Source organism: Leucoraja erinacea, unplaced genomic scaffold (assembly GCF_028641065.1).
Source record: "Leucoraja erinacea ecotype New England unplaced genomic scaffold, Leri_hhj_1 Leri_813S, whole genome shotgun sequence".
NCBI lineage: Eukaryota > Metazoa > Chordata > Chondrichthyes > Rajiformes > Rajidae > Leucoraja > Leucoraja erinaceus.
The window spans coordinates 55,618-72,343 of record NW_026576744.1 but is presented as its reverse complement, the minus strand read 5'-3'; the positions used below and the strand labels follow the sequence as shown (position 1 = coordinate 72,343).

Genomic DNA, 16,726 nt, shown 5'->3' with positions numbered 1-16,726 from the left:
GCCGTGCCCACTTAGACTCCCTTTCGTCCACCCTGCCCCTTCCTCCCCTTTCGCCATTCCTCATACCTTTCGCCATCTCACTCAATTCCATCCCAAACACTCCCATTCCACAACCAAACCATCCACAAAATATTCTCCCACTTCAATCCTCCCCTCTCACCCACTCCTCAACAAACACTCCCCACTACTACAACCCCACACACCCCCAACTCTATAACACTCCACTCCTACAACAACAACCAAACAACATCTCAACTACCGCTATTCACCACCATTGTATTCTCTGCGTATTTAACTGTGAATACCCCAGTGTATTTTTCAAACAAAGACGCTAAAGAAACACTTACATCTAAAATCTAAACAAACTACCTCTCCCTCTTCTCTCTCCCCCCATCTCGCTCCACAATCGCGCTTCTCCTCCCCTTCCCCCATTTCTCTCTCTCCCCCCTCATTAACTTGCCCCCTTACGCTCCCCCTCCTCCTCCTCTCTCCTCCCCACCATCCCGTTCCTTTCCTTCTTCTCTTCACCCCCCTCCCTCTCTTTCCCCACCATACTCTCCACACCTCTCTCTCCTCCCCACTCCTCCCTCACCCCCCTCTCTCTCCCTCCCCCCCACCCCTCACCCACTCTCCCCCCCCTCCTCTCCCCACTGACACACCTCTCCATCCACGGGACCGACTTCTTCTCTCCCATACACCCCCTCCTCTCTCCCCCTAACTACTCCACCTCATCATCTCTCTTTCCCCCCCTCGAGTTCCCCACACTCTATTTCATCTCCCACCATCCCTCTTTTCACCAATCCCCTTCAACCCCTCACCTCCCCAACACATCTCACCCTTGAGGGGAGGGGGGGGGGATCCCCTAGATTGGGATATGAGGAACGGGTTGGAACCACCTACCTCTCATCTCCCCGTTACCCATAGACATCACCTCCTCCCCCCCCCCACCTAACTCCCTACCGGCTCCTTTGGCAAGTCTCAGGGGCCGATGTTCCACCAAACAAATCGTGCCTATAAAAACCATACGTCACAGAGTTATACAGCACCGAACATTCCCTTCAGCCCAACTATGGCTCATACTAGCCAACCCTCCTGCCCCCAACCCCTTCTACAACCCTTCCCCCCCTCCTAACGCTTTTCTACCATATCCCCCAAACCTCAACACAACATCCAATAAACAGTCCCTATCTACCATCCCTTAAACTCAATCCAATCCCATGCCTCACCGTAAACCTCCTCCCTCCATCTTTTTCCATCCCCACCACCACCCTCTTTACCTGGTCAAGTTAAACCCAACTTCAAAATTCCCCATTAAATCTTTCCCCCTACCATCTAAAATCCCTCCCCACTAAAGGTAGCCCATTTTAAATGAGTCCACAAGACTGACACCTACCCTATACCATATCTTCACCCATTTAATAGTCCAAACCCCAAAAAACATCACCAGATTCTGCCTGACCCGCTGAAGTTCCGAATTATCCTCCAGCACTCTGTGAACTTCCACCTATCCAAATGTTTCCCACCACCGATGCTTGCCTGACCCGCTGATTTACTCCCAGCACTCTGTGAAACGTCACCCCATCCATGTTCTCCACAGATTCTTGCCTGACCCTTAATCCATTTACTCCAGCACTCACCTCTTTTACGTCACCTATCCATGTTCCCCCAGATGCTGCCTGCCCTCCATCAGTTACTCCAAAACTCCATTCTACACACGTCACCTATCCCTGTTAGCCCCCAGTCCAAACTAGCAGCGCTCACATCCCCTACACCCTAATTTCTATGTCTCCTCATCCCCAGGGGCAATTTAACAGAACCAATCAGACATTCCACACCCAGCCACGAATTGTACTGCCTAACTGCTGGTATTATAAACCGGAATAGACTCATTCCATGGAGTAACTCAGCGGGTCATGCACATCTGTGGTATAATCACTTTCATAGGTCCCTAATCACAGAGTGCTGGAGTAACTCAGCACCATCCCTCCAGCATCTTCTGGAGAACATGGATAATGTGACGTTTCACAGAGTCATACATCAGTAACACAGAGGGTCTTGCAGCATCTTTGGAGAACCAACATGGTGACGTTTCCCCCTTCCCCCCATCAAAGAACCTGGAGTAACTCCGCAACTCAGGCTCACATCTGTTGCGATACCTGGATGGCCCACCTTTCACACCCCTGCTGGAGTAACTCAGCGGGTCAGGGCAGCAATCTGTGGAAAAAAATGATTTTGTTACACTTTCCTTCGGCCTTCTTCTTCCAGACCCACCCTACAAACCCCGCACGGTCTTTGGAGTGTTGGAGGAAACCCTCCACCCAGAGAAACAACCCCACGCTGGTCACGGTGAGAACGTGCAAACTCTACACAGACATCACCCGTGGTCAGGATGGATTCTCCCGGGTCTCTGGCGCTGTGATTCAGCAGCTCTACCCGCTGCACCCACCGTGACCCCCTATTTGTCCCTACAATGTTCTACACTGCTACAACGGCTAGGGGAACGTTCCCTTTCCAGGGTGCTCCAATCATACCCAGGAAGTGACCGCTGAACTTCAGCGCAACCAATGCTGACACGGTGGCCGTATTGTGAAGCACCTGGCCGTAATCTTTACATTAGTTACTGGTCAAACCCGAGGTCAGGGTCGAATCCCGGTCTCTGGCGCTGACAGTTCATGTGACAGGGGCAGAACTACGCCATTCGGCCCATCAAGTCTACTCTGCCATTCAATCATGACTGATCTGTCTCTCCCTCCTAACCCAAAAGACAATAAACAATAGGTGCAGGAGTAGGCCATTCGGCCCATCAAGTCTACTCTGCCATTCAATCATGTCTGATCTGTCTCTCCCTCCTAGCCCAATAGACAATAGACAATAGGCGCAGGAGTAGGCCAGTCAGCCCTTTGAGCCAGCACCGCCATTCAATGTGATCATGGCTGATCATCCACAATCAGTGCCCCGTTTCCTGCCTTCTCCCCCTATCCCCTGACACCGCTATCTTTAAGAGCCCTATCTAGCTCTCTCTTGAAAGTCTCCAGAGAACCCCCCTCCACCCCGCCCTCTGAGGCAAGAGAATTCCACAGACTCCAACTCTCTGTGAGAAAAAGGTGTTCCCTCCCATCGTCTCCGTTCTAAATGGCTTTACCCCTTATTCTTAAACTGTGTGGCCCCCACTTCTGGACTCCTCCCAACATCAGTACCATGTTTCCTTCCTCTAGCGTGTCCAAGCCCTGAACAATCTTACATGTTTCAATGAAATCCCCTCTCATCTTTCTAAACTCCAGAGTGTACAAGCCCACCTCTCCTTCCCCTTGCATATGACAGTCCCACCCATCCCAGGAACTTAACCTGGTGAACCCCATTCTCCTGCCTTCTCCCCATAACCCCTGACACCCGTACTAATCAAGAATCTTGATGTCTCTGTGCATGACTGTGAAGAAAACTAATTGTATGTTGGCCTTCATTGCGAGAGGATTTGAGTCTAGGAGCAAAGAGGTCCTTCTGTAGTTGTACAGGGCCCTATAAAATTCTTAAAGGATTGGACAGGCTCGATGCAGGAAAAATGTTCCCCATGTTGGGGGAGTCCAGAACTAGGGGTCACAGTTTAAGAATAAGGGGTCGGCCATTTAGGACTGAGATGAGGAAAAATGTTTTCACCCAGAGAGTTGTGAATCTGTGGAATTCTCTGCCACAGAAGGCGGTGGAGGCCAATTCACTGGCCGTTTTCAAGAGAGAGTTAGATTTAGCTCTTAGGGCTAACGGAATCAAGGGATATGGGGAGAAGGCAGGAACGGGGAACTGATTGTGGATGATCAGCCATGATCACATTGAATGGTGGTGCTGGCTGGAAGGGCTGAATGGCCTCCTCCTGCACCAGTTGTCTATGTGACTGTGTGTAACTGTGTGTGTTTGGTCCCGTGCAGGTATCGAGCAAACACCTTCTGCTCCAAGTCAGACGTGGACATGTTCTGTCGCGAGGTGTCGATACTCTGTCGCCTCAACCACCCGTGTGTGATCCAGTTTGTGGGAGCTTGCCTCAACGACCCCAGCCAATTCGCCATCGTCACTCAGTACATCTCTGGAGGGTCCCTCTTCTCACTGCTCCACGAACAAAAGAGGTGCCTCCCCCGCCCTCACCCCCCACGTTACAGCCAGCTCCAGGCCATTCGGCCCACAGAACCCCTGCCAGCCCTATGGACCAATTTTCAGTTCCTTCAGAGAATGAGGGGGGAGGGAGTGGGGGTGGGGGGAGATTGGGGAAGGGAGCCATCGAGACCATTTGATGGATTTTCCCATCTAATCTTTGCTCCATGTCCCCCTCCCCTCCCCTCCTCTCCCCTCCCCTTCCATCCCCTCCCCTTCCCCACCCCTCCCCACCCCTCCCCTCCTCTCCCCCCCCTCCCCCCCCGTTCCCCCTCCCCTCCCCTCCCCTTCCATCCCCCTCCCCTCCCCACCCCCCCCCCCCTACCCCTCACCCCTCCCCTCCCACCCCCTCCCCTCCCCCTCCAGGACTCCCCTCCACTCCCATCCCCTCCCCTCCCACTCCTTCCCACTCCCCTCCCTCCTCCTCCCCCTCCCCACCCCTCCCCACCCCCCCCCCCTCCCCCCTCCCCTCCCCCCTCTCCCCTTCCCCTCCACTCCCCCTCCACTCCCCTCCCCTCACCTCACCCCCCCTCCCATCCCCTCCCTCCCCACCCCTCCCCACCCCTCCCCTCCCCACCCCTCTCCCCCCTCCCCCTCCACTCCCCTCCACTCCCATCCCCTCCCCTCCCCACCCCCTCCCCTCCCCTCCCACCACCACACCCCCCTCTCCCTCCCCTCCCATCCCATCCCCTCCCCTTCCCCATCGCCCCTCCCCCTCCCCTCCCCTCCACCCCCCTCCCCTCCACTCCCCCTCGCACCCCACCCACTCCCCTCCCCTCCCCCACTCCCCCCCCCCGCCCATCCCACCGGCAGGATCATCGATCTCCAGTCCAAGTTGATCATCGCCATAGACGTGGCCAAGGGCATGGAGTACCTGCACAACCTGACCCAGCCAATCATACATCGCGACCTCAACAGGTACGCTCACCTGGGCAGGTACCAGGGTGGGGGGGGGAGGGGTAGTGTGGGACTGAGGGGGATGTGGTGAGACAGGGGGACAGTCGATCCTGACCACAGGTGCTGTCTGTATGGAGTTTGCACGTTCTCCCTGTGACCTGCGTGGGTTTTCTCCGGGTGCTCCGGTTTCCTCCCACACTCCAAAGACGTGCAGGTTTGTGGTGCATTGGCTGTGGTATATTTATATGTTGCCCCAAGTGTGTGTGGGATAGTGTTAGTGTGCGGGGATCGCTGGTTGCCACGGACTCAATGGGCTGAAGGGCCTGTTTCAACTCACTAGTCCCACCTACCTGCGTTTGGTCCATATCCTTCTAAATATGTCCTATCCATGCACCTGTCTAACTGTTTATCAAACAATGGGATAGTCCCAGCCTCAACTACCTCCTCTGGCAGCTCGTTCCATTCACCCACCACCCTCTGTGTGAAAAAGTCACCCCTCAGATTCCTATTAAATCTATTCCCCTTCACCTTGAACCTGTGTCCTCTGGTCCTCGATTCCCCTACTCTGGGCAAGAGACTCTGTGCATCTACCCGATCTATTCCTCTCATGATTTTGTACACCTCTATAAGATCCCCCCTCATCCTCCTGCGCTCCATGGAATAGAGACCCAGCCTACTCAACCTCTCCCTATAGCTCACACCCTCTAGTCCAGTCTGAAGAAAGGTTTTGTCCCGAAACGTTGACTATTTCCTTCGCTCCATAGATGCTGCTGCACCCGCTGAGTTTCTCCAGCACTTTTGTCTACCTTCGATTTTCCAGCATCTGCAGTTCCTTCTTAAACAATAACTCATCACTTATGAAGGTGGACACAGAGTGCTGGAGTAACTCAGCGGGAAATACTGGAGAGAAGGAACGGGTGATGTTTCGGGTCGAGACCCTTCTTCAGGCTTGTGAACTTGTGTCAACGTCCTTGTAAATCTTCTCTCTACCCTTTCCACAATGACAAATCTGAGGTCTCCAAATCCGAGGAAGGACATTCTTGCCATAGAGGGAGTGCAGAGAAGGTTCACCTGACTGATTCCTGGGATGTCAGGACTGTCTTATGAAGAAAGACTGGATAGATTTGGTTTATACTCTCTAGAATTTAGGAGACTGAGAGGGGATCTTATAGAAACTTACAAAATTCTTAAGGGGTTGGACAGGTTAGATGCAGGAAGATTGTTCCCGATGTTGGGGAAGTTCAGGACAAGGGGTCACAGCTTAAGGATAAGGGGGAAATCCTTTAAAACCGAGATGAGAAGAACTTTTTTCACACAGAGAGTGGTGAATCTCTGGAACTCTCTGCCACAGAGGGTAGTTGAGGCTAGTTCATTGGCTATATTTAAGAGGGTTAGATGTGGCCCTTGTGGCTAAAGGGATCAGGGGGTACGGAGAGAAGGCAGGTACGGGATACTGAGTTGGATGATCAGCCATGATCATATAGAATGGCGGTGCAGGCTCGAAGGGCCGAATGGCCTCTACTCCCGCACCTAATTTCTATGTTTCTATGACAACATCCAATCCAATTCAACTTTATTTGTTAAGCACTTTAAGACAACCAATGTTGACCAAAGTGCTGTACAGAAGAATAAACAAGACATCATAAACAGACAACATAACAGAACATAACAGCTCACATAAAGCGCAAAAATTACATACGAAATACAACAATAAATTAAAAGACATAAAACATGAGTAAAAAATAATAACCACGCAACATATCTCTAAGGTGTAAAGTCTGCCGACTAACAAACCTGTTGTCTTTCCCTCTCCCAGCCACAACATCTTGCTTTACGAAGATGGACATGCAGTGGTGGCCGACTTTGGAGGTTTGGACGTTGCGCGGGCAGAATTAGGCCATTCGGCCCATCCAGTCTACTCCGCCATTCAATCACGGCTGATCTATCTCTCCCTCCTAACCCCATTCTCCTGCCTTCTCCCCATAACCCCTGACACCCGCACTAATCAACAATCTGCCTTAAATAAATACCCATTATAACCATATAACAATTACAACACGGAAACAGGCCATCTCGACCCTTCTAGTCCGTGCCGAACACGTATTCTCCCCTAGTCCCATATACCTGTGCTCAGACCATAACCCTCCATTCCTTTCCCATCCATATAACTATCCAATTTATTTTTAAATGATAAAAAACGAACCTGCCTCCACCACCTTCACTGGAAGCTCATTCCACACAGCTACCACTCTCTGTGTAAAGAAGTTCCCCCTCATGTTACCCCTAAACTTCAGTCCCTTAATTCTCAAGTCATGTCCCCTTGTTTGAATCTTCCCTACTCTCAATGGGAAAAGCTTTTGACTTGGCCATTGACTTGGAAAAGCCATTGACTTGGCCTCCACCGCCTTCTGTGGCAAAGAATTCCACAGATTAGTTTAGTTTAGAGATACAACGTGAAAACAGGCCCACCATGTCCGCTCCGACCAGCGATCCCCACACACTGATACCATCCTACACACACTGGGGACAATTTACATTTATACCCAAGCCAATTAACCTACAAACCTGGAGTGTGGGAGGAAACCGGAGCACCCGGAGAAAACCCACGCAGGTCACGGGGAGGACGTACAAACTCCACACAGACAGCGCCCGTAGTTAGGATGGAACCCGGGCCCCTGGCGCTGTGAGGCAGCAGCTCTACCCGCTGCACCACCGTGCCGTCCCTGTGGGGCTGGGTGTATGGAACGAGCTGGTAGTTGAGGCCGCGACTATCCCTACATTTTAAATACATTTAGACAGGTACATGGATAGGACAGGTTTAGAGGGATATGGGCCAAACGCAGGCAGGTGGGACTAGTGTAGATGGGGCGTTGTTGGCTAGTATGAGCAAGTTGGGCTGAAGGGCCTGTTTCCACACTGTATCACTCTATGACACTGTATCCTGCATGGCTCGGAACTGATAGAAGGCAGATATCTTTAGTGTTGAATGGGAACATAGTGATGCAGGATAACTGGACCAGGAGGCCACTCGGCCCATCCAGCTTGTCCCGCCCCACCGTGATCAGGGTTGATCTGCCCCAGGCCTCATCTCCTCTTCTGTGCCAGTTCCCCATCGCCCTCCATCCCCCCCATCTTTCACACATTTCCCTCCCTCCTCTTTAAACCCCCAGTGATCCGGCCTCCACACCCTCCGGGCCAGAGTAATAGAGAATATCATGCTGGCCAGCATGGCTGTGATGGGCCGAAGGGCCTGTTTCAGCGCTGTAGATTCACTCATCTCTGGCATATGACAGACAGACACAGCATTTTGTCATAATGTCATGTGATACGAGTAGAATCAGACCATTCGGCCCATCAAGTCCACTCCGCCATTCAATCGTGGCTGATCTATCTCTCCCTCCTAACCCCATTCTCCTGCCTTCTCCCCATGACCCCTAATCAACAATCTATCTATCTCTGCCTTAAATATACCCACTGACTTGTGGCCTCCACAGCCGTCTGTGGCAAAGAATTCCACAGATTCACCACCCTCTGGCTAAAGAAATTCCTCCTCATCTCCTTCCTAATGTAACATCCTTTAATTCCGAGGCTGTGACCAGCTCCTGCACTTGTTTCCTCCACATTTATTCTGATGTCACTTAAACTCACGATGTAGAGAGTTGTTCACTGACAGGTGTCTCCTGTTACAGAGTCCAGGTTCCTGCTGTCAATGGATGAAGATAACATGACCAAGCAGCCCGGGGTAGGAGCCCGTACCCCCCCCCCCCCCCCCCGCCCACCGAACCTCCCCCCCCCCCCCCCACCGTACCCCCCCCCCACACCGAACCCCCCCCACACCGAACCCCCCCACCGAACCCCCCCCCACCGAACCCCCCCCCCCCCCCACCGAACCCCCCCCCCCACCCGAACCCCCCCCACACCGAACCCCCCCCACACCGAACCCCCCCCCGAACCCCCCCCCACCGAACCCCCCCCCCCGACCCCCCCCCCCCCCCACACCGAACCCCCCCCACCCCCACACGAACCCCCCCCCACCGAACCCCCCCCCCCCACACCGAACCCCCCCCCCCCCACCCGAACCCCCCCCACAACCGAACCCCCCCCCCCCCCCCACCGAACCCCCCCCCCCCACACCGAACCCCCCCACCCACCGAACCCCCCCCACACCGAACCCCCCCACCCGAACCCCCCCCCACCGAACCCCCCCCCCACACCCGAACCCCCCCCACACCGAACCCCCCCCCCACCCCCACCGAACCCCCCACACCGAACCCCCCCCCCCCCACCGAACCCCCCCCACCCCCACACGAACCCCCCCCCACCCGAACCCCCCCCCACACCGAACCCCCTCCCCAACCCCCCCACCGAACCCCCCCCCCACCGAACCCCCCACCCCACCCCCACCGAACCCCCCCCCCCCACCGAACCCCCCCCCCCCCCTCCCCCCCCACACCGAACCCCCCCCCCACCCCCACCGAACCCCCCCCCCCCCCCCCACACCCCCGAACCCCCCCCCCCCCCCCCCCCACCTAACCCCCCCCCCGCACCGAACCCCCACCCCCACCGACCCCCCCCTCACCGAACCCCCCCCACCCCCACCGAACCTCCACCTAACCCCCCCACCCCCACCCCCCCCCCACACCGACCCCCCCCCACCACCGAACCCCCCCCCAACACCGAACCCCCCCCCCACCCCGAACCCCCCCCCCCCCCCACCGAACCCCCCCCACCCCCCCCCCCCACCGAACCCCCCGCCCCACCCCCCCGAAACCCCCCCCACACCCCCCCCCCCCCTCCCCCAACCGCCCCACCGTCCCCCAAACCTCCCGAACCCCCCGAAACACCTTCCCCATCCCCCCCCCCTCTCCCCTTGTCGGTGTTTATCTCGGGGAGGCAGCATCTGCGGGGTGACGGGCTCCGTGTGTCCCACCAGAACCTGCGGTGGATGGCGCCTGAGATTTTCACCCAGTGTACGCGCTACACCATCCCCATAGGCCGATGTGTTCAGCTACGCGCTGTGTCTGTGGGAGCTGCTGAGCGGGGGAAATACCCTTCGCACATCTCAAAACCCGGTCAGTGTGGGACGGGACGGGACAGATAACCAGATCTGGGGGGGGCAGGGGGGAGTGGAGAGGGGGAGAAGGGAGGAGAGAGGGTGGGGGGATGGAAAGGGGAGGGAGAGGGTGGGGGGGGGGGGGGTGGGGGGATGGAGCTGGGGAGGAGAGAGGTGGAGGGGAGGGGAGAGGGGGGGGGGGAGGGGAGGGGAGAGGGTGGGGGGAGAGGGTGGGGGGATGGAGAGGGGAGGGGAGAGGGGGGGAGGTTGAGGGGAGGGGAGAGGGGTGGGGGGATGGAGAGGGGAGGAGAGAGGTGAGAGGGGAGGGGGTGGGGGTTGGGAGGAGAGGGAAGGGGTGGGGGGGAGGGGAGGGGAGGGGGGGGGTGGGAGGAGGGGAGGGAGAGGTGGGAGGGGAGGGGAGGAGAGAGGGGAGGGGAGGGAGGGAGGGGTGGGGGGAAGGAGAGAGGAGGGAGGGGAGGAGAGGGGAGAGGAGGGAGGGAAGGGGTGGGGGGGGAGGAGAGGGGACAGTAAGACAGACAGACGCCTCTGGGGGAGGGGGAGGGGGAAATCTGTAACGTTACAAACCACTGATGCTGACAATCCGAGACAAAATGAGGAGAGCCCAGGTTCGATCCTGTCCACAGGTGCCGCAAGTACTGAGCTCATGTTAGGTTCTATGAGCAGCATTAGGCCATTCAACCCACCAAGTCCATTCCGCCATCCAATCACGGCTGGTCTATCTTCCCCTCACAACCCAGCGGTATTTCATTCCCTGTAACGCACCCGGGAAAAACCCCACGCAGTCACAGGGAGAACATGCAAACTCCACGCAGACAGCGCCCGAGGTCAGGATCGAACCTGCAGCTGTGCGGCAGGAGCTCCGCCAGATGTCCCTGCGGCGCTTTTCTGTTTCACTCGGGATTCCAGCATCTGCGGTGTGCGGTGAATCAGTTGGAGTGGAGTCACAGCGGTGTGGGTGTGTACGAGGATGTCTGATGGTCTAATGCTCTCCGTTGCCCCTGTAGCTGCAGCAGCTGCCGACATGGCGTACCATCATGTACGCCCACCGGTCGGATACTCCATCCCCAAGCCCATCTCCTCGCTGCTGATGAGAGGGTGGAACGCCTGCCCAGAGGTGAGTGACCGCTCACATTAGTGTCACCTGTACCGAGGTACAGTGAAAAGATACGCGCTAACCAGTCAGCGAAGACTATAAACTATATAACCATATAACAACTACAGCACGGAAACAGGCCATCTCGACCCTTCTAGTCCGTGCCAAACACATAATCTCCCCTAGTCCCATATACCTGCGCTCAGACCATAACCCTCCATTCCCTTCCCGCCCATATAACTATCCAATTTATTTTTAAATGATAAAAACGAACCTGCCTCCACCACCTTCACTGGAAGCTCATTCCACACAGCTACCACTCTCTGAGTAAACAAGTTCCCCCTCATGTTACCCCTAAACTTCAGTCCCTTAATTCTCAAGTCATGTCCCCTTGTTTGAATCTTCCCTACTCTCAGTGGGAAAAGCTTTTCCACGTCAACTCTGTCTATCCCTCTCATCATTTTAAAAACCTCTATCAAGTCCCCCCTGAACCTTCTGCGCTCCAAAGATGTGTGGGAAACAACTGCAAATCGAAGCTAGATACAAAATACTGGGGAGAGGGCAGGACAGTAGACAATAGGTGCAGGAGTAGACCATTCGGCCCTTAGAACCTGCACCGCCATTCAATATGATCATGGCTGATCATCCCACAATCAGTATCCTGTACCTGCCTTCTCTCCATACCCCCTGATCCCTTTAGCCACAAGGGCCACCTCTTAAATATAGCCAATGAATTGGCCTCAACTACCTTCTGTGGCAGAGAATTCCACTGATTCACCACTCTCTGTGTGAAAAATGTTTTTCTCATCTCGGTCCTGAAGGATTTCCCCCTTATCCTTAAACTGTGACCCCTTGTTCTGGACTTCCCCAACATCGGGAACAATCTTCCTGCATCTAGCCTGTCCAACTCCTTAAGAATGTTGTAAGTTTCTATAAGATCCCCCCTCAATCTTCTAAATTCTAGTGAGTACAAGCCGAGTCTATCCAGTCTTTCTTCATATGAAAGTCCTGCCATCCCAGGAATCAGCCTGGTGAACCTTCTCTGTACTCCCTCTATGGCAATAATGTCCTTCCTCAGATTAGGAGACCAAAACTGTATGCAATACTCCAGGTGTGGTCTCACCAAGACCCTGTACATCAACAGTAGAACCTCCCTGCTCCTATACTCAAATCCTTTTGCTGTCAATGCTAACATACCATTCGCTTTCTTCACTGCCTGCTACACCTGCATGCCTACTTTCAATGACTGGTGTACCATGACACCCAGGTCTCGTTGCATCTCCCCTTTTCCTAATCGGCCACCATTCAGATAATAGTCTGCTTTCCTGTTTTTGCCACCAAAGTGGATAACCTCACATTTATCCACATTATACCATAACCATGATCATGGCTGATCATCCCCAATCAGTACCCTGTTCCTGCCTTCTCCCCATATCCCCTGACTCCACAATCCTTAAAAGCCCTATCTAGCTCTCTCTTGAAAGTATCCAGAGAACCGGCCTCCACCGCCCTCTGAGGCAGAGAATTCCACAGACTCACAAGTCTCTGTGAGAAAAAATGTTTCCCTGTCTCTGTTCTTAATAACTTACCCCTTATTCTTAAACTGTGGCCCCTGGTTCTGGACTCCCCCAACATCGAGAACATATTTCCTGCCTCTAGCGTGTCGAAACCCTTAATAATCTTATATGTTTCAATAAGGTATCCTCTCATCCGTCTAAAAAGAGGAATGGGGTGAGGAGGGAGAGAATTAGATCAGCCATGACTGAATGGCATAGTTGACTTGATGGGCCGAATGGCCTAATTCTGCTCCTGTCACTGCTATGAACATTGACACAGCTGATTGAACAGTTCCCTTTGTGAGTCTCAGCTTCAGTGATCACGAGCTTCAAATCATCAGCAGCCCCTGAATTATTGAACGCAGTCAAGTCCCATCTCCCATCTGTTGCCTCTCCGCCCACACACTGACAAATGGGAGATGCGATCCACGGTATCCAAGCCCAAACGTCAAGGACTAGGGGTTTGAGGCTGAGGGAGAGAGGGGCAAGTTTTCCCCAGACAGAGGGTGGTGTTTCAGTTTGGGTTCAGTTTAGTTTATTGTCCCGTGTACCGAGGTACAGTGAAAAGCTTCTGTTGCGTGCTAACCAGTCAGCGGAAAGACAATACATGATTACAATCGAGCCGTCCACAGTGTACAGATACAGGGTAAAGGGACAATAGTAACATCCAGGACAAGGGGTCACAGCTTAAGGATAAGGGGGAAATCCTTTAAAACCGAGATGAGAAGAACTTTTTTCACATAGAGAGTGGTGAATCTCTGGAACTCTCTGCCACAGAGGGTAGTCGAGGCCAGTTCATTGGCTATATTTAAGAGGGAGTTAGATGTGGCCCTTGTGGCTAAGGGGATCAGGGGGTATGGAGAGAAGGCAGGTACGGGATACTGAGTTGGATGATCAGCCTACACCTGCACCTAATTTCTATGTTTCTATGTTTCTATGTAGGTTAATTGGCTTGGCATAAATGTAAATGATCTCTAGTGTGTGACGACCAAATGGCCTCATCTTTTCCACTGTTCTAATCCTTTTTAATTTAGTTTAGAGATACAGCGTGGAAGGCCATTCGGCCCACCGAGTCCGTGCCGACCAGCGATCCCCGCACACTAACACTATCCTACACACACTAGGGACAATTTACATTTACACCAAGTCTGTTAACCCACAAACCCGCACGTCTTTGGAGTGTGGGAGGAAACCGGAGCGCCCGGAGAAAACCCACGCAGATCACGGGGAGAACGAATAAACTCGGTACAGACAGCACCCATAGTCAGGATGGAACCCGGGTCTCTGGCGCTGTGAGGCAGCAGCTCTACCCGCTGCACCACCGTGATGCCCTCGACAATAACGTCTAAAAACACAGTTGGGTTGTCTGAAGTTTCACAAACTTTATTTGAAATTAAAATGTTCAGGTTGAAAGCGTTCCTTACAAAGTGACCCGAGGGACTGCACACAAATATTAAAATCATTCACAGTGTAAAAACCGGGATAAAACAAACTCCTCAATTTTCTCAAGAAGGGAATTAAAAGGGTTTCCTCCCACATCCCAAAGACGTGTAGAATCAGTGGGACAATCAGCCCCAGTGTGGGTGAGTGGTACAACCTTTACAGTCTTTACAGATACAGTGTGGAAACAGGCCCTTCGGCCCATCGAGTCCGTGCCGACCAGCGATCCCCGCACACTAACACCATCCTACACACACTGGGGACAATTTACATTTACACCAAGTCAATGAACCTACAAACCTGGAGTGTGGGAGGAAACCGGAGCACCCGGAGAAAACCCACGCAGGTCACGGGGAGAACGTGCAAACTCCGTACAGACAGCACCCGTGGTCAGGATGGAACCCGGGTCTCTGGCGCTGTGAGGCAGCAGCTCTCCCCGCTGCACCACCGTCCCGCCTCTAACCTTGGGGGAGTTGACGGGAATGTGGGGAGAGTTGGTCACAGGGGAGAAACATAGACAACAGGTGCAGGAGGAGACCATTCGGCCCTTCGAGCCTGCGCCGCCATTCAATATGATCATGGCTGATCATCCAGAATCAGTTCCCTGTTCCTGCTTCAAGGGTCTCGACCTGAAACGTCACCCATTCCTTCTCTCCAGAGATGCTGCCTGACCTGCTGAGTTACTCCAGCATTTTGTGCCATTCCCCCCATATCCCTTGATTCTGTTAGCCCTAACAGCGATATCTAACTCTCTCTTGTGGGAATGTTATGTGAGATGGCATGCACATCGAAGGCCGAAGGGCCTCAGGGAGGGGGGAGGGGTTACCTGATTTTCGGATTGCTGGCCTGAGTGCATTGACCGCTCGGCCTCTCGGGAACGACCAGCCGGATGGAGCCCTGTGTCCCCACCGACACAGGCAGCTGGTGCCGGCCTGTTGGTGAGTGGGCCGGGAACTCCTCATCCCTCCATGGGCCCTCTCCTGCCCCGGGAGAGTCCAGGGTCCCTGCCCCTGGGCTGGGCTCAGAGGGGGGCAACACCGATACCGGTCTACCGAGGGAGGAAGAGGGATTGGGGGTGCCATCTAATCTAGGCCCAGGCCTGGGGGTGACCTCTACACTAGGCCCAGGCCTGAGGCTGCCCTCTACTGCAGACCTGGGGATGCCCTCTACTTTAGGCCCAGGCCTGGGGCTGACCTCTACACTAGGCCCAGGCCTGGGGCTGACCTCTACACTAGGCCTGGGGATGCCCTCTACTTTAGGCCCAGGCCTGGGGTTGACCTCTACACTAGGCCCAGGCATGGGGCTGACCTCTACTGCAGACCTGGGGCTGCCCTCTACTGCAGACCTGGCGATGCCCTCTACTTTAGGACTAGGCCTGGGGCTGACCTCTACACTAGGCCCAGGCCTGGGGCTGCTCTCTACTGCAGACCTGGGGGTGCCCTCTACTTTAGGCCTAGGCCTGAGGCTGCCCTCCACTCCAGGCCTAGGCTTGGGGCTGTCCTCTACTCTAGGCTCGGGCCCTGACATGTACCCCACCTCAGGCCCTGATCTTGGGGTGTCTTCCACTTTAGGCACATGCCTGGGATTCTCCCCCATCTCAGGCCTGGGGCTGTCCTGTATCATAGGCCCAGGCCTGGGGCTGTCCTGTACCATAGGCCCAGGCCTGGGGCTGTCCTGTACCATAGGCCCAGGCCTGGGGATGTCCTCTATAGTGGGCTCATGCCCTGGTGTTTCCCCCACTGTGGGCTTAGACTTGGGTGGATCTGTATCTACCTCAGGCCCAGGTCTGGGTCTCTGTCCCATGTCAGGCCTGGGCCTGGGTGTGTGTTCCACTTTAGGTCCTGGCTTGGTTGTGTCCATGGGCCCAGGCCTGGGGGTGTCTGCCTCTACCTTAGTCACGGGCCGGGAGGTGGCCTCTACTTTGGGCCTAGACCTGGCCGGTACCTCCTCGGGCCTGTGCGAGAGGCCTGGGGCAGGGCTTGGTGTCTGTGGCACCACGTGAGCCTCGGTGCTGGGCCTAACTCCTGGTGTTATCACAGAGCCTGGGCACTGGGTTGAGCTGGGCCCCAGGAGGTGGCCGCTGTTCAGGGCCGGCACCAAGGCCCCCGGTGATGGAGCACCGGCCACCGTCTTCACACTGGTCCCCCCACCCCCCCCGGCCCCCTCCCCCTCCCCCTCCCCCCCTCCCCCAAGGGCCGGCCCTGGGGACAGGTTGAGGCTGCTGCCCGGCACCGCGATGTGCGGGGCCTATGTGGGTGGTGAGGGCCCACACGCCCTGCCCGGGCCTCCTGCCTGCTGCGGCCTAGCCTCACTGCTCGGCCCTGTGGAGCCGCCCTGCTCGTAGGCCCAACCCCAGCCCCCGCGGCCGGCAGCCCCAGGGTGGGGGGCCAGGAGACCCTCACCATCAGTGCAGGGCCCGGGGCTTGGAGGCAGGTCTGCCTTCCGCTGCTGCCTTCTGCCCCTCCACCTGCCCCTCCCCGCCTTCCCCCCGCTCCCCCTGCCCCTCCACCGCCCCGTCACCGGGCC

General features: G+C 55.5%; 1 protein-coding gene across 1 annotated transcript; it reads left to right on the top strand.

Moving 5' to 3' along the window:
* Positions 1–3,920: 3,920 nt before the first annotated feature.
* Positions 3,921–11,246, top strand: LOC129694826 (serine/threonine-protein kinase TNNI3K-like; the record flags this gene model as incomplete). The annotated part of the gene is made up of 6 exons (XM_055631587.1): positions 3,921–4,115; positions 4,954–5,058; positions 6,854–6,906; positions 8,727–8,779; positions 9,971–10,109; positions 11,116–11,246. Coding segments are annotated over 6 exons (676 nt in total), but the record flags the coding sequence as incomplete, so codon positions are not given.
* Between the last annotated feature and the right edge of the window lie 5,480 nt (positions 11,247–16,726).